The 18,860-nt window shown below is 39.5% G+C and overlaps 1 protein-coding gene across 1 annotated transcript in view; it reads right to left on the reverse strand.

The window, feature by feature from the left end:
* Positions 1–3,100: 3,100 nt before the first annotated feature.
* The window catches only part of LOC150108777 (insulin-like growth factor-binding protein-related protein 1), a 44,069-nt gene continuing 28,309 nt past the window's right edge, over positions 3,101–18,860 (reverse strand). The window contains exons 3-4 of the mRNA XM_090410128.1: positions 9,380–9,556; positions 3,101–3,335 (exon numbers count right to left, since the gene is read on the reverse strand). Of these exons, the coding sequence (XP_090266254.1) occupies positions 3,328–3,335; positions 9,380–9,556 (185 nt within the window). The 3' untranslated portion in view covers positions 3,101–3,327. The remainder of the gene's footprint in view (positions 3,336–9,379; positions 9,557–18,860) is intronic.

An 18,860-nucleotide genomic window follows, 5' to 3' on the forward strand; every position in this document is an offset into this window, starting at 1 on the left:
AACCCACCTGAATCATGGAAGAGAATAACTTGTATCATGATGATTCGTGCCCGCCATCAAAATAAGGATATTACGACTGCTGCCCAATGCTCCCTGAATACAGTAAAAACAATCAGGCATGAACTAGAGACTTGCAATGGTGACTACGAGGATGTAGCAAGAAGAAAGATCCCTAGCAGACGATCTGATTGCGTTCGTACAGCAGAATTCCTCGCAAATCTGCAGGAACAGGTGTTGAAGAACCTTGGCATTGGAATTCGGGCTTTGTTCGTGAAGTTGCTAACTGTAGTCAAGCCCTGGATAACAAGGGTAGCCAATGGTAGGCCGTATGTATGGCAGCAGGATTCGGCCCCTTGCCACACCTCTGGGAAAAGTCAAAAATGGTTGTCTGAAAATTTCTACGACTTCACCAGTCCAAATGTTTGGCCTCCAAACTCCCCAGACCTTAACCCCATGGATTATTTTGTATGGGGCGCAGTTGAAAAAGACACCAATCGCACTTCCAGTAATACAAAAGCCCAGTTAATGGATAAAATTAAAACAGTTTTTGCGGCCCTTCCCAGGGAGACTGTAGCATCAGCTTGTTCGAGGTTCCGAAGCAGAATTGAAGCTGTGATCGATGCTAATGGTGGTTATTTTGAGTAAATCTTGTTGATAGTATTGTAATTAACTCTGCCTGTAATGTTTTTTTGTCAATTCATTAAATTTAATAGATACAAAGAAGATTTTCTTTTTCCTTACGAAACTGTCAAATTTATCCCGAACACCCTGTATATATACTGTATGAATCTGAACGCCGGCTGGTGAGAACGGAAAACACTACTGAGGGACATGATTTACCTGTTAACGTAATGTGTGTGTGTGTGTGTGTGTGTGTGTGTGTGTGTGTGTGTGTGTGTGTGTGTGTGTGTGTGTGTGTGTGTGTGTGTGTGTGTGTGTGTGTGTGTGGAAGGGGTTTACTTATCATAATCATCCATTCCACTACAACGGAATTCAAACGCACGACCAGTTTCGTACACTTTCATTTCTTCAAATTCTGATTCTTACACTGATGAGCGAAAGTATTCTTCACTTTGCTTCATTACATTCTCCTTTCAACTCTCGCCGTAAATTGCGCTCCATCAATTCTCTCCTCCCTCGTCTCCTCTTGCTATCTCTTCTTTGGTCTTTCTCTCTTTTGCCGCTGTTAATTAACCCATCTTATGCTTTTATCTTGAAGCATTCACCTGCGCGACGTATTCAATGTCGACTAGACTTGTTTTTGATCTTATCAGTTGAAAGAGTTTTCTTTGCATAACTCTCTCTTTTTCTCTCTCTCTCTCTCTCTCTCTCCTTCCCCCCCTCACACACACACACACACACACACACACACACACACACACACACACACACACACACACACACACACACACACACACACACACACACACACACACACACACACACACACACACACACACAATAAAGGCTATTGTATTGTTATTAATACCGGAGTAAGATTTGGGGGATGGTCGCTGGCTACACCCCAGTAACAAACACACTAAGAATGAAACTGAGAGGAGTGATTTTTATCGCGATATTTACAAACGGCACCAGCGATTTTCATGAAAGGGGATTAATTCTGTTGAGGGAGAGCGCATAGCTTTTTCTCAGTTCAAAACTTGTATTATTTAAGATTGTTTCCTACTTTTTTTCTTTAAATCACAAACTGGCAGCTTCGTTCAGGCTCAAAGCGATAAATTAGCACGACACGTCCAGCAGGATGTGAGCAACGAGGTGTAATCGTGCACGACACTGAGTTGGTCCTCTGTATGGCGGTCGAGAAGCTTCCTGGTGGTCCCTTGTATTCCCTGCAGGTCACGACACATCCGCAAAAGAATAAACTTCGTCTCGGTAATCCTAAAGCAACACCAGAAGACGATCGTTCGTTCAGCAGCGAAGGCAACATAAATTGAATCGGAAACGTTTGCTGATACTCCATATATTAAGCACCATAATGGTTCACGAGCAGTCTACGAACTTGTCGAGTGACTTTGAGCCGTTGGAAGTTCTGGCACGAGTTTTCTTTCGACTTCGAACTCTCTCTCTCTCTCTCTCTCTCTCTCTCTCTCTCTCTCTCTCTCTCTCTCTCTCTCTCTCTCTCTCTCTCCCCCCCCTAGCAAGGCTTCTTCCGTACTAGAAAGCAGACTCTTGGATATTGAGAAGCGCCTCTTACCCAAGACGCAGATTTTCCAATCAGCAAAAGCATCCTCGATGCCCAATGATTGTAAGCGAAGAAGTAAAAATAAAAATTAAAAAAAAAATCCATGACCACTACTTCTCTTCAGTCATCGCATAATGTTAGTGGAAAGGGCCGTTTTCCCCCTAAATATGAACACAAACAGCAATTATTACGATACTAATATGATAAGATTTATGAGCTTCTCTTCGGTTGCTTCAGAAAATTTTATATTTGAATTAAACCAAAAATAAAGCTGTCCTGGCAAATTGAAATTGAATAAATTGAATTAGAATCTAATTCAATTTATTAGAATCTAATTCAATGAATTAGAAATAAAGAAATAAACGATGATCATCTAATTATTAGATGATCATCGTTTATTTTCTTTATTTCCTTTATTTTGTTTCTTTTTGTTTGTTTGTTTGTTTGTTTTTAATATTTGTGTGTGCGTGCATAATGTGTCAATTCTTTACTTCTTTGACGAAACAAAGTAATTTTTTTGTTTTTGAAAAGTTTCTAAAAGTGATTGAAATGAATGAAAAAAAAACACGACACAAGTTTTGAATAAAGATTTTATTGCAAATATGAACGTAAAAAGTTAATGTAAGATAAAATATGCAAACGCGCAAATAGAATTTTCTGTTGCGCATATTTTGCAGACACAAAGTTTACTGTACGAAGCACTGACATGTCGTGCCAAGAAGGAAAATTTTCCCTTCATATTTACAATTTACTTTCACCCATAATTCGTTCGTGGATTTTGCGTTGCAAACTCGGGGAAAAACCCGAAATATCTTCAGAGATTTAAGGTGTTAAAGCACAAAGCTTTGGATCTTCTCACCTTTCGCCTGTCCTCGATTCTTGATTGTCTCACACACACACACACACACACACACACACACACACACACACACACACACACACACACACACACACACACACACACACACACACACACACACACACACACACACACACACACACACACACACACACACACACACACACATCGCGCGATTATTCTTCTGAAAATGTGGGGCAGTTTTCTTTCCATGGAAGCTGATTAAAAGTTGAAGACAGACGTCTTGAGAAACAACGAACTTCTGTTACGGCTCTACGAAAAAAATAATTGAAAGCGACTGTAATGTATATATATATGTGACTATTTAATATTCTTACCGATTACATATATAGATATAGAAACATTTAATATTCTCACTCATATTCCTTCTTTATATAACTACCTTTTGACAGGTTACTTATCGGTCCATTTGTCAGCAAACATCTTACCCTAAATACTCTCGATGGCTTCAATGGAACATCTATGATCGTTACATAAAGTTATTCGTTCAGTTTTTGTTCGGACTTGATACTGGTCATCTGAAACTTCCCCCATTGTACCAGATGGAGTCATTTGCAGGAAACGCACCTGGACATTTTTATTACTTTAATGGCTGGCTATTTATTTACCTGCCGAGTGCCGAATCTCTTACCGCAGCAGGAATTTGCACGTGCAGAGTTTTATCAGCATTGTGAACGCACCATTTTGTTTTCATTTATTGCGTTTCCGGAAATCATTTCAAGATTTCTGGAGATCGTTCGGATGCCGCACGAGTGAAGGCATCCGATTTGCGATCCCAACAGAGAACGGCTATTTGATTTATTCTGCAATATTTCGTGTTAATGGATTTTAATAACATCGTGGCTTAGCAAAAATCAGTTAACAAATCGAAAGATAAATCAATTAATTACTAAAGAAAGAGCCAAAAGACTTCATTAAATCCATTATTTCAAAGCCGAATGTTTGTAGAAACTACGAAAGTTTCGTAAGTTGACCCGAGAGCTTACGAGAATACAATTCCCGCATCTCCGGGTTTGCTTTAGCTTGCACTACTTAAAAGACATGAGCGCTACTCAAGCGTCCGTCTGTCATCAGTGCATTTGATAAAGGTTCCACTGGCCTGAGAGCTGTTTTGAACTGGTTGGTTCTCTTCAGAGAGCAAAAACCCTCGTTCCGTACTAAGGAAATCGAAATGTCAGAGAAATGCATTTATCGTAAGTGAACGCGCGGTCAAAAGTAATTGCTGAAGAAAGAGCCAAAAGATAAAATAACATGAAAGGGGTTCGTTTCGTGGAATGAATGAAGAAGCAAAAAAATTAGTTACATCACATACAAATAATCATTTCAGGTTGGTCAGCATAAAGGTGTGTGTTTCTCTTTAGCCTGAGAGAGAGAGAGAGAGAGAGAGAGAGAGAGAGAGAGAGAGAGAGAGAGAGACAGAGAGAGAGAGAGAGAGAAAGCTACTTTATTGTATTCCAACATCCGGTCGAAATAGAGAGAAATCCGATGTGAAATCACTTTCCTGGAAATTTGGTTTTCCGAGAAGAATGAAATGCCGACATTTCCTGCTCAGAAATCGAGAGAAACAGCACGAGGTGGAATTCTCCACAAGCGAATGTTAACTCTCGAACTTTTGATCCTGTCGCAAAGAGATTTCTGACCACCTCAAAGCATCCAACGTTAGTCTGATGGAATGCGAGTTGCCAACGTTCTGGTGTGGAATTCAGCAAAAGAGTTTCTGGCATGGTTGAGGATTATTAAAGCGACTCATCAATTACATCACCGTGTTTACTGAGTGAGCATTTCTTCGCCCTCTCTGGAGGAAGATTAATTGAGAAACACCATCTATTCGATTTAAGATTCAATATTTTACTGCGAATTTTATGGACGATTTAGCCTTCGTTATTTACGAGGGCTAAATCGTAATCTCGTACATGAACTTTCCCAACGGTTTTTCGTTCTGAACTCAAGGAGTTCTCTTTAACCTTCGTCCTTCCTAATTCAGATGTGGGAGGAGGGGTGTTGGGATTAACTTGGATTTTCATGAATTCTGTCCCTTTTGAAGTTCTTTTCTCCACGCCTTTGCTCGGTCGCTGAAGAAGGATTTTCTTTTCTTGCTTATGAGAAGAACGTCGTGTTGGGTTCCTACCACGCTCTTCAAACATATCGCGATGCATTTTCTTCTTTTATGTTCGTCGTCTCATCGTGCTGTCGCGCTTGCTGTTCAGCGAACAATTTCCGCTGTCCTACGAAAGGCACTTAATACTCGAAGAATACCTTAAGCGCTGTTGCTTTCATTTCATTGAAGTAATTCCGAGCTGGTGCAGTGCTAATCTAAGACAATTCCGTGCATTCAATTTTTTTTTTTTTTTCGTTAAGGAATGGTACTATCTTTTGCTTGCTAGAACAGTATTTCTTCGGCACCACGATGCTTATGTCATCAGAGAAAACTTCTATAAAATTCGGCTGTACGAAGATATTAAAGAGAAAGAGAGAGAGAAATTAATAAGACATTAATAAGATGTCACGTGAATTAATCGATCTTGTCAACGTGTGAATTCACATAATTGTCGGCAGATGATTTAATGAGAACCAACCAAACTCAACAATAAATATTAGCTAATTACGTTAAATAAATTAGCGTCGATAAATAAATATTGGGTGTTTAATTATGAAATTATTCATCATCATCATCATCATCAGGAACCATGGGCTCACTGCCCGTTAATGTCTGATGCCTGTTTCACTACCGTCTTCCATCTTTCTTTGTCCAGTGCACAGTGTCGCAGTTTTTGTACACCCATTCCACACCAGTCTTTTATATCGTCTATCCATTCTATCCATTCTCTGTATGGTCTACCTCTTCTGTTTAAACCATCCAAAATACCAAACATAAATGTCTTTATCTTCCGATCCTCACTCATTCTACAGATATGTCCAAATAATTGCAGCTTCCGTTTTTATAATCTTCTGCATTAGATTCTGTTTTGGTTGTATCTTCTGATAGAGCTCTTCATTGGTGAATCATCCTAGTCTTAGAATCTTCCTGTAACAAGTTCTTTCAAATGCCAAAATTCTTTTTCTTGATTCCTTATTTATTACCCACGTTTCAGATCCGTACAGTACACCGCTGAAGATGTATGTTTCCAGTACTCTTAGTTTTGTTTGCAGACACTTTACTTTTCCAGATGTTATCCATGGCCTTCAGATTTGTTCTTCCCTTTGCAATCCTGATCTTTATTTCTTTTTTACAGTCCAAGTCATATGTCAGTTTACTTCCCAAATATGTGAATTGTTCTACATTTTCTATATCAGTTCCATCCACTTGTATCTTTTGTTTCATGTTCTTCTCACCAAATACCATTGTCTTTGTTTTTTCAATTTCACAACAAGTCCAAATCTCTTCCCTTCATCATTTAACAGTTTCAGTGTTTTTTGTAGTTCTCTTTCATCTTCTTCAATAATAACAATGTCACCTGCAAATCTCAGATTGTTAATTCTCATTCCGTGTACAGATATTCCTTTGGCATCTTCTTTCATTTTATTCATTGCTCTTTCTAAATGTGCGATGAAAATGCTTGGTGATATTGGGTCTCCCTGTCTAGTACCTCCGCTTGTTTTAAACCATTTCCCCAAATCATCACCTATTCTAACTGTTGCAACTGCATTCTGATAAACATCTTTTAATATAGCTATTAGATTTTTTTATCAATTCCATAGGATTCCAGAACTGCTAATGTCACTTTCTGGTCAATACTGTCAAATGCTTTCTGAAAATCAACAAAGCAAGTATATATGTTTTGTTTTTTCTCCTAGCTTTCTCTGCTATTAACCTCATTGTCAAAATCTGTTGAATTGTAGTTCTATCCTTCCTAAATCCTGCTTGCTCGTCTGCAAGGTATGCTTCTAATTGTGTTCTCAATCTTTCTGTCAATATGATCATCATCACTTTACCAAGGTGACTTATCAAGGCAATTGTTCTATAATTTTTACATTCTAGCTTATTTCCTTTCTTGTATAATGTTACTAATACTAATTTCACACACTTCTCTGGCATTTTCCCTTCTTTCCATACCATATTACATAGTTGGTGTATTTCTGTAACCATACTTTCCACCATATTTAATAATTTCTCCAGTAATGTTATCGTTACCAGGACTCTTGTTGTGTTTTAGCCGTCCTATTGCTTTTTCTACCTCTCCTATTAAAATGTCCATATCGTGCTCATTACCTGGTGGTGATATCTGCTTCAATTCTTCAGTCACTTTCCCAACGCTATCTGAATCTAGTTTTTCTTCATATCACTCACTACAGTATCTTGTCCACCGCTGTACAATTTTTTCTTTATTCATCAATAATTTGCCTTTTTCATCTTTAATTGTGGTCTGTTTTGGTTGCCACTTTCTATTAATGGTTCTGATCATTTTGTATACCTCCCTTGTTTTATGCTCTCCATAGTACTGTTCTATATTGTTGCATTGGGCTTCTAACCATTTCATCTTATCCATTCTGACTGCTTTTTTCACCTCATTACACTTTCTTCTAGATTGCTCTTCTATTTGTTCTGATGTATCCCTTCTTATCTTCAATATTCTTTTCTCCTGTACTAACTTCAGTGTTTCTTGTGTAATCCATTTCTTATTGATCTTCTCTTCTTCTGGTACTGTTTCTTCAACTGCATCGTCTATCGCCTTCATTACTCTTTTCACTCTTAAATTCGAGTTTTTTTCTTTCTCCACACTTTTAAATTTCTCTTCTAGCACTGTTCTGTACCTTCTTCCTATTTCTGCTTCACTTATTCGTGCCGTATCTCTTCTATTCTGATGTTGGGGTTAATATTTCTTTTTTAATTTCATCTTGATGTTTGCAATCACTAAACTATGGTCCGATTCTATATTCGCTCCTTGAAAAGTTCGACATTGCTGTACTGATGTTATCCATCTTCTTTTAATCATAATCATATCGATCATATTCTTGGTTTTCCCATCATTTGATCGCCACGTCCATTTTCTACACTCCTTTTGTTGGAATCTTGTGTTACAGATCATCATCTCGTGGCCCACAGCAAATTCTAACAATTTTTCACCTCGTTCATTTCTTTCTCCGAAACCATATTTTCCCATGACTCTTTCCCAACCATCATTATCTATTCTAACTTTGGCATTCCAATCTCCTTCAATAATTAGCACATCTTGCTTTGGTATTGTTGCTATTGTCTCTGTCAGATCTTTGTAGAATAAGTCAATCTCCTCAACTGTGCTGTCAGATGTGGGTGCATATATCTGGACTAATGATATGTTGAATGGCTTTGCCTGAAATCTTGCTACTATGATTCGTACATTAACTGGTTTGTAGCCTAACAGTGCCTCTCGAGCTCTTTTGCTAAGAAGGAAGCCAACTCCTGCTTCGTGCATGGTGTCATGTCCTGACCATATTACTTCGCATCCATTGATCTCTGCAGATGATGTCCATCTCATCTCTGCCAATCCTAGTATATCCCACCGATATCTCTTCATTTCCTCACGAAGTAGTTCTAATTTTCCTGACATCCTCCTCTATCCAAAGTGTCCGCACATTCCACGTTCCTACTGATAACAGTTCTGTTAGTTTCAGTTTCTGTTTCTGTTTCCTTTCGGTATCCCACTTTTCGATCCAACCCCGATCGCTCGATTGGTATCGCGGGCCTTGTTTATGAAATTATTACTAATTATTATTGTTTATTTTCGTTTGATAATTTAAAATTGGTTTTCGATGTAATTTCGAGACCTGCAATTTTTTAGTGTTTATGCGATGAATCTGTCGCGATCGTTAAATAATTAGTAATAGTTAATAAGCGTAAACACCCAACGAGTGGTTCGATGAACTCATAACTTTGAAACAGCATGCAAAACAAAACGCAGTTGAATTGTACACGTGATGCTTGAAAGTTCCAGAAAATTCAGTACGCATGTGCATCAAACTGTTGATTGTTCATAGAAGATACGTCCCAAATTTTATGGTGATCACCGCAAGACGCCAGAATAATGCATTCTGTGCTTCCTTCAGCATGACAGACGTGCTTGGCCAGAACCACGGTAAGCGAAAAAGGAGATTTAAGCCGCTAAAAGATTTTCAAAGGAAAATCTTTTAGCTGTCGCCCAGTTGACGTTGCAGAAGCATTGATTGCACGGTCTTGAAATAAATCAAAGCAAGGCGAAGGAATACGAGACGGATAGAACGGATTCTTTCTAATTTGTAAAAAAAAGCAAAATAAAATACAATTTCTGTTTAAATGTGTGTGATTTCTGTTTATTTCCTGATGCGATTGAGATACTTACTACGTGCATTGACGATGTTGACTTTTGCTGAAGCGGAGGCTTCGCCAAGGTCATTTCTGGCAATGCACCAGTAGGTCGCATCATCCGACGGTACCACTTCGATTAGTTGCAGCCAAGTGGTTACTTCGTACCGAATGGGACCTCCCCGGGACTGCACTGCAATGTGGGAGTCGTCGCCTGCAAAGAGAAAGTTCTCATGAACCACGAGAAGGCAAGTTCATAAAAAAAGTCAATTTCGTTGCAAATGTTATGAGGAATCATTGAAGTTAAATAATTAGAAAAGTTAGAAGAGCATAATGGACTGATGGCGTATGCGAAAAAATTATATTTCAGATGTTTCCTGCAGTACAAATATTTTCTTTCTTTTTCTTCTTCTTTTTTTTACTGCAGGCAAGTGAAAATATTTACTGGAAATAAAGGTGAAACGAACAGGAGCGAATGGCACGAAGGCAAAAGTCTGCGTGGATACACCGAATTTGCATCAAGACGAAAGCAAAACACATCTCTGGTTCAATAGGCATCGGCTGTTCCTAGGTTCAAATTTAGCCTAAGACACAAACGGAATATTTATGCGGACTTTGTCAGCTGGAACATCACGTGTTGAAGGTTTTCTCTTTCGGGAACCGTGAATTTACTTTCTCTGTACTTAACCAACCAGAATATCTACTCGTAGGCAAAACAGGCAACCATAGAAATAGGATTACCCCCCCCCCCCATTAGAAAAACGTAAGTTTAAAAACGCCAAGTCAGTACTTGGTTACGTCTCTGGGAGTAATGCGTAGAATGAAGATGAGCGACATAGGATCGACACAGTGTGGCTTTTATTTGCCTCCATCCATGTATTCAGTGGACATCAGCAGATGCCTCGTTAGCTCCAACTCTCTGAAGATCAGTCACTCCAGACACACCACCCAACCATCTCATAGACAGTCTACCCCCTTCCTCTTTTCCCAGGGACTTTATCTTCTATTACTGTTCTGAGAAGTCCTTCTTCCATCCTTTCAATGTGTCCAAAGTAATTCAACTTTCTTTAGTCGATATCCTTAAGGAGCCTTAAAGGTCTACTGATCCTTTATAGCACGCATTGATTTGTCTCCCTTTCAGTATATGATATCCTCAACAACTTTCTGTCGCACCACATCTCAAAAGCAGTTATCTTTTTTTATCAGACTTCTTTAGGTTCCAAGTCTCACCTCCATAAGTTGCTGTTGGAAAAACACCTGCATTCAAAATTTTCAACTTTGTTCCCATGGCGATAGATCCATCCTTTCAGATTTTAGATAAATCTCTGACTGTTGTTTTAGACATTCCTAATTAATTCCACTGAAAAGTTTAAAATGTAAGAAAGGGAATGCTGTACGGTTGTGTTTCCCAGATATTGGTCAGAGGTTATCTGCAGGTCCACGAGGAGTTGGAAAGTTGTCCATCAAGCACTCTTCATTCTTCACGCAGAATTATATGAAAGCTTCTCCTCAGAGGATGTGCAAACTCGAATTTATATTTCTGCGATGGTATTTTTCCCACGACTTCCTGTGTATGTTTATTATTTCCCTGGAGAATTCCTCTTTGAACCTCCTTCCTTTCAGATATCCATTCACTATTCCAATGACCCCCCCCCCTTACCACCGACTTCCACATCACGCGATGGTAAGCAGTACCACTTTCACGTCGTCTAGAATCCGACGACAGACTAAAACGATTCTCATCTGTAAAGAGTACATCAGCCCATTGATGTCCTTTCCAATTTTTATGGATGCAACACCGCTGAAAACGTGCTCTACGTTGAGCTGTGGATAAAGGGGTGCAGACTACAGGCCTTCGGGCGTGTAAACCTACTTGACGCAGATGTCTTTCCACAGTTCGTTGCAATATCCGCGTACCTGCGCTTGAATGGAACCGACTTGCAAGTTGACCTACCGTGGTGCATCGATTACGGTTTGCTGTTATGACCAAAAATCTGTCTTCGTGCTCCGTGGTAGAGCGACGGCGACCTCTTAGCAAATATCTGGAATACACTCCATCGTTTTGAAACGCTGCCGAACCTATGTGATATTCCAGACTCTCTGGCAATATCAGTAATTCTGAGGCCTTCTTCAAGCTTTCCAATAATTTTTCCCAGCGTGAAATCATCTTAGATGATTTCACGCTGGGAAATCATCTAAGAAAAAAAAAGGAAGGGAAGAAAAAAAAAGCCAAAATTTTTTTTTTCTTCTAGAAAAACGCTTCCTTCCAACACATTTCGCTTAACGCAGCTCTTTGCGAGTTTTATCTTCTTGAGAGCTACCACGTGACTCCATTCCGCGCGATTCGAAAATTTGAATGTGTACCCGCTTTCTACTCGAAATCGTCATTTACAGAAATTGCCACGCGCCGATTCGTCTGAATTTGCGGTTGTCATTTTCGGAAATGAAAATGACAACCTTAGGTTTTGGACTCTAGTATATTGTATGTTATTCATCACCGAACCTCAGTTGGCATCCTCTGCAATAACACCTCACCTCAGTTTTCCTCATGTCGTCGTCCATATGTCTTTCGTAAGAAGAGTGGGTACGAAGAAGAAGATTTCGTAAGAAGTCTGTTATCCCATGTGATCTGGAATCCCTTTGTATGATCTGCTTTTGATCGAAATCTCCTCCCTTCACTTTGCTGTCTCTATCCTTCTCTGCATTCCGATGAGTTCACCGACTCATCGGAATGCAGAGAAGGATAGAGACAGAGAAGGATAGAGACGTGGTCTAATTACGTAATTACCCTCACAGCGAGATATTCTCCGCGGTGATTGCAGTGTCCACAATTCTGATTCGCTTCCCTTTTCCAACTTTTCAGACCAAGATGAAAAAGAAGCCAAAATGTTTATGTCGGTAATGATTTTTTCAACGTTTCTCTCTCTCTCTCATATTATAGCCCTCGGTCCTGATCTCGACTCGTCACATTAAATTTCTGAATTTCACCTCCTCAGAATGACTACATCTTCATTTTGTTATAATTGCAAGTAGCCTTTTAGGCGTAATACTGAAATAATTTAATTAATTCTTGTCGTCTTTCAAAAACACAAAAGTTTTCTGTTCATTTTCAACTTACTCGATTTCACAGTATTTTACATATGAAGTTCTTTAATGTTTTAATTTAATTTAACCCAGCCAAGGTGGAGGAGTCAAGAAAGGACACCTTCGAAGCCTTGCCGGTTCCAAGCCCGGAGAAATGGGAAGGGATAGCGAGAGGCCAACCACCCCCCCTGTAAAAAGCCTCTGGTTACGAAACAAGTACCACAGAAGCCTCGGAACTCGGACGCCTTTGCGACGATGATTACTAATCGTTTTGGGACTTGGAATATACTCAGTCTGATGAAAGAATGTGCTCTTTTTAATGTGACGAATGTCTTACGATAGTATAAAATTGGACTTTGTGCTGTACAAGAGGCGCGTTGGCCGGGTCATGGCTCGACCCGTAATCAGGTGGTGACGACAGAGGACGAAGAGTCCTCGGAACTGCATTTTTAGTGAGTGATAAATTTCTGTGTAATATTTTAGATTTTAAACCTGTGAACGATCGGCTGTGCACTATTAGAGTTAAGGGACGTTTTCAAAATGTGCCTATTGTGAACTGTTATGCGCCTACGGAAGAGAGCTCGGAGGAAGCCAAAGATTGTTTCTACGAAGTGCTTGAGCGCACTTGTGTTAATCTACCGTTAATCTTATGACTTCAAGCTAGTGGTTGGAGATTTCAACGCGAAGCTGGGGAGAGAGCGTGCGTAGCGCCCTTTCGTGGGAAGTGAGAGTCTACACGAGGAGTGCAACGATAATGGGACCCAACTTGCCTCGGCCACTGGATGCTTTGTAAAGAGCACTATGTTCGCGCACAAACACGTCCACAAGCAGACCTGATCATCGCCGGATGATAGAACAGCTAACCAAATAGACCATGTACTAGTGCAGCGCTTCCCAAACTGTGGATAGCAGCCCTTTGGGGGAGCAAGTGTTGTTGAGGGGTCCGTGAAATAATGAAAACAAATTTAAAGTGTTTTAAGACTAAGTAGTTATTTTTTTAATCTTACAAGAAACGTATTTAATTTTGATTATTTGTTATTTCTTTTTGTTATTTTTTATATTTTAATGGAAAAAAATCAAACATTGATGTTGGTTCACAAATTTTGCTTCCTGCGTATTTCGGCGCTTAATAAAAATTAGTAAATATTGCTTATTCATATAAGTTTCATTTCAAAAGGTATTGATAAGAAGCACAAAAGCTTACAAACCCAAAATCTTGAATATAAATTATAGTGAATATAAATAGATTCAAATATATTTAGAATATAAATATATTTAGGAAATAAATATATTTAGAATATAAGAATATAAAGCCATTAGGAAAAAGAAAACCAGGACGTCCTCTTAAACGATTCAACGATGACTTCTAAGGCCGGAACAGGCCATGCTAAGCCTAAATCCTTGATACGTATGATGATGATGATGATGATGATGATTGAATATAAATACAATAAATATTATAATAATATATGTCTGTATTACGATTCTTTTTTTCGATCCGTGAAATATTTTAATTTTTCCAAAGGGGGCCTTTATATCCATACGTTTGGGAAGCACTGTACTAGTGTATCGGCGTCACCACAGCTCCATCTCGGACGTGAGGAGTTTTAGAGGAGCAGACGGAGATAGTGACCACTACCTGGTAGCCTACGATTTCAGGCACAGAATTGCGGCCCAGAAGCCTTCGTGTCCTACCACACGACCTACATGGGATTTGGACAAGTTGAAAACAGCGGAAGCTGCAGAACCGCTTTGAGGAGCTACAGGAGAAGGAGGGTGATCCGGATAGGATGTGGGATATCATCAAAAATACGGTCGCGTCTGCTGCCTCGAGGACTGTGGGAAAGAGAAAGAGAAGAAGAAAGGCATGGTTTAATAGAGAGCGTGAAGAAGCTGTAGCGAAACGAAGGGAAGCACTATTGAACTACCTAGCGGACAGCAGGAAGAAGGCTGCATATGAGAGGGTGAGAAGAGTGGCGAATATATGTCTACGCAGGGAAAAGCGGAAATATCTTAATGAGAAGGTGGCCAGCATAGAGAGTAATAAGGTGGCAAATAATAGGCGGGAAATGTATCGGACAATTAAAGCCATGCGAGGTACCCAGACACAAGCAGCAATCATAAGAGATGAGAGTGGAAATCTTCTAACAAACTCAAAAGACGCGCTCGCTCAGTGGCGTAGATATTTTGAGAACTTGCTGAACGTCAATGCTGGAACGTCAATACCGGAGGATTACACTCCTTACCAAACTACTGAACCATCTATTGAAGAGCCGACGTTTAGTGAGATTACTCATGCTGTCCGCATGCTGAAAAATAATAAGTCTCCATGAGTGGACTGCATTCCTGCGGAGCTTCTGAAGAATGGCGAGGATGTCTTGCTGGAGCAGCTGCACCGGCTCATCTTGCTGCTCTGGCGGGAAGAATATCTGCCAGATGAGTGGAAGGAGGTACTGATCACCCCTGTATATAAGAAAGGAAATAAGTCTCAATAAGTCTCTATAGGGACATCTCACTGCTGACGACTGGCTACAAGGTGCTGTCTAACATCATGGTAACGTGCCTCATGCCACATGCAGAAGAGTGCCTTGGTGATTACCAGACGGGTTTTAGGAGGAACCGTTCTACAATAGACCAACTCTTCACGCTGCGCCAAGTTTTTGAAAAGTGGTGGGAATATAACCGGGAAGTCCATAATATTTTCATAGACTTTTCTAAAGCCTATGATTCAATTATACGCCCAAAAATGTGGCAGGTGTTAGAATAGCTGGGAATTCCTCGAAAACTCCGAAGAATGGTGCGTGTGTAGCTGGTTCGAGAGCAAGAGTGAAGGTAGAAGGTGACTTGTCAGACCCGTTTCAAGTACAGATCGGTGTGAAGCAAGGTGATGGGCTTTCCCCGATTCTCTTCAATCTAGTGCTGGAAAAAGTAATTAGAAACATACAGCAAGTGGCGGGTGGAGTCGACATGGGGTGCAGGTCAGGATTCTTGGCTACGCAAACGACCTGAACGTCATGACGCACAAACGGGACGATGCAGTGGCACTGGTTACTGGTAAGGAAGAAGCTGCGGAGATGTTGACCTGAAGATAAACGCCGAGAAGACGAGGTACCTTTTCATGAGTCGCCATGCTGCTCAAGATCTAGAGGGAGCTGCTCAGTTTGAGAGGGTGACGGAATTTAGGTATCTGGGGTCTATTGTGACTGAAGACAACAAAGGTCGAAGCTGATGTCCAGAGTCGGGTGAAAGCCGCGAATGTGGCCTACTACCAAGTGCGTCCCCTTTTCGCCTCGCGTTCTTGGACTACAAAGGTGGGACTATACAGGACTTGGATCAGACCTGTTCTCCTCTATGGGGCCGAAGCGCGGACTCTCACGGTGAGGCAAGCCAACCACCTGAGAGTATTCGAGAATAAGATGCGACGAAGTATCTATGGAGGGGTCATGGCAGACGGAGTTTGGAGGAGGCGGTCTAACGCTGCCATACACGCTTTGTACAACTCGGCAGACGTCTTGAAGGGAGTGCGAGCCCGGCGTCTTCAGTGGCTTGGGAACCTGCACCGTATGGGCCCCGAAAGGACTGTGAGAAAAGTGCGGGAGGCCCGACCCCGATCAGGGAGACCGAGAAGGAGATGGGCGGATCAGGAAGAGAATCTGCAAGCTGTCGGACTGGAGACTGGAACGTGGCGGATAGTCGCAGAGGACCGTGCCCAGTGGTGTCACGTGGTGCTGGAGGCCAAAAGTCCCCCCCCCCGGGCTGACAGCGCCTAGATAAGTTAAGTCAAGTCTAATGTTTGATTTTAAATTTAATAAAACTGAAGCACAGTGAGCAAGTGCTGTCTACCGTGAAGACGTGGCGACCAAACAACGGCACGAAGTTCAAAATTTAATTAACGTTTAATGGAAGTGATGGTAAAGAACGCACTTACTCCACTGTGCAGAAACCCACTCAGGATGAGCTTCAGAAAGAAACGGATTCGACTTAGATAACCAGCAGAAAGACGGGAAGCGTCCTCGTGGTTTTTGTTGTTCGGAAGATGGCCTAGTTAGCAGAACGGCTTCGGCGCTAAGCTGATAGGAAGTTGTTTCCCTTTCTGGTTTCCCCTACTTCAGATATTCCACTTCAGCCTCCTTATTTTCTATTTTAATGGTCTTAAAGTCACAAATCATCTCGTTCTCTCGAATCTTCAATTTTTCAGCTTCTCTTTTCCGTTTTCCGCTTCAATTTTCCGTTTTCTCTTTTCTCGGATTCTCTGTTGGTCTTTCTTACACCGTATAGACTCGGTTGGCTAGAGTATCCGCTCTCCAACCTATATACTACGAGTTCGACTCGTGCCGTGAATATGACACGGGAAACATCGTTCAAGAATGTCTCTTTAGGTTCCAAGCAGATGAATTTCATCGCCTTTAGCCTACCCATGGCACCATGCATGAAAGGCTCATTGTTACCCTTTCTAGTTGCTTCTCCTTCATCCTCAGTGGATTATCCTTTTCAAGGTCGCGATTCTCTTCCTAATCAGCTGAGCAGTCAGTTCATAGATTCGGTGGTAAATTTTTGCTCAGTAGCTTTGAGCAGTTTCTCGATCTCCAGTGCACACCACAGAGACAATGCCAACTTTTTCACCTGCTGATACCTCAATTTTCTTTGATTATTATTATTATTATTATTATTATTATTATTATTATTATTGATATACCCCTACAGCTTAACGACATTCAGACTGTAAATCGGATTCCTAAGAAGAGCAAAAACCAAGGCTTCCCACGACCTGCACCAGTCATAATTCGTCTTAAAAGCAAGTCCACAAGAGACAATCTCATAAAAGCCAGCAGGCAGAAAAAACCAGTTGCCAAGGACTTGAACGCACAGCAAGACAATACACCAATCTTCCTATCCGAATATTTAATACCATTCAACCAGAATCTGTTGTACCAAGCAAGAAAAGCAAAAATGGAAAAAATTACCAATTTTTGTGGACCAGAGATGCCAAGATATTCATAAGGAAGTCACAAACTTCAAAGCCGATACAAATTAAAAGCACAGAAGACATAGAAAGGCTGCCACTGTGAAGAAAAAAGCCTCCTAAATAGTTCATAAAGAAGCCCACAATAAAAAAAGAACGTGAACCATCAAGACAGATGCAATAACACAGGATATATCGGCAATTTCACTTTGATCCGACCTTTCAGATCATTCATTTGACCTCCCAAAGATCTGCCTACTTCCAACACAGCAACCAAATCAATAACAAATACACGTATATATAACCAGTATCACCCTCAGATAAGCTAATTACAAAGCTTCGAGGATGCAGTTAAGTTACATCCCAGTAGTAGTATTTATCTAACATTATTCACTTAACATTCTGTAATGAATTCTAGTAGTAAACAGAAAATGTGATAGTAATACTTCAGTTACATATTTAAGTTTAAAATTATATATTTAATTTACAATTTAAATTTAAAAAAAATATTATTATATAAACTGCAACATAAGCAATATTGTTTAACTTGTGAGTCATTAATAATAAACATGATTACTATGATTATTATTAATGGTAATAATACACACTTTTTACTCTTGTGTCAATGAGAAATTCAGCAAATGATAATGATATTAAGAGTAATTATAATTCTTACTGAACCATTTTACAAGAAAAAGATGCATTGTTGCCTAAATGTTAGTATATTCATGTAATTATTTGAGAGATAATAAACTAAAAAAATAAATAAATAAAAATAAAATAAAAAAAAATGTATATTCTAAATTCAAAAATTCTGTATAATCCTTATTGTAAATATTGTAAATATTATTATTGTATGTAATTTATACTGAGACATAATAAATGTTTTAAAAAAAAAAAAAAAAAATTATTATTATTATTATTATTATTATTATTATTATTATTATTATTATTATTATTATTATTATTATTATTATTATTATTTCTGTTGATGGAAGGGAAAAGAACACATATATGGTTGTCTATGCACATAGTATTTTCGATATATTAAGCATAGTTTAATAATAAAATTAATGAATGTAATAATGGACACAATTTTGGTAATTATCATCTTTAATAATTGTCTACGCGAACATAATTATTTAATTAATTTTGTTTGATATTTTCACTAGATGTATTTAAAATTCAACGCAACATTCTTGGATAGCCTGTAAATAAATAAATATTTATATATACTGAATATTCTTTCAACAAATCTAAATAAACTATCCATCAATAAATAATTGGAAATAATATTTTTTTATTATTATTAAAGACCTTAGTCTGTTTTGCTAGTTTGAAATGTTGGCAGCAAATTGACTTAACGGAAGAGAGAGAGAGAGAGAGAGAGAGAGAGAGAGAGAGAGAGAGAGAGAGAGAGAGAGAGAAAGAGAGAGAGAGAGAGAGAGAGATCTGAGATAAAGAAAGCGAG

The sequence above is a fragment of the Typopeltis vanoorti genome, chromosome 2 (genome assembly GCF_054136105.1).
Source record: "Typopeltis vanoorti isolate ZY-2024b chromosome 2, IOZ_Tvanoo_1.0, whole genome shotgun sequence".
Taxonomy (NCBI): domain Eukaryota; kingdom Metazoa; phylum Arthropoda; class Arachnida; order Uropygi; family Thelyphonidae; genus Typopeltis; species Typopeltis vanoorti.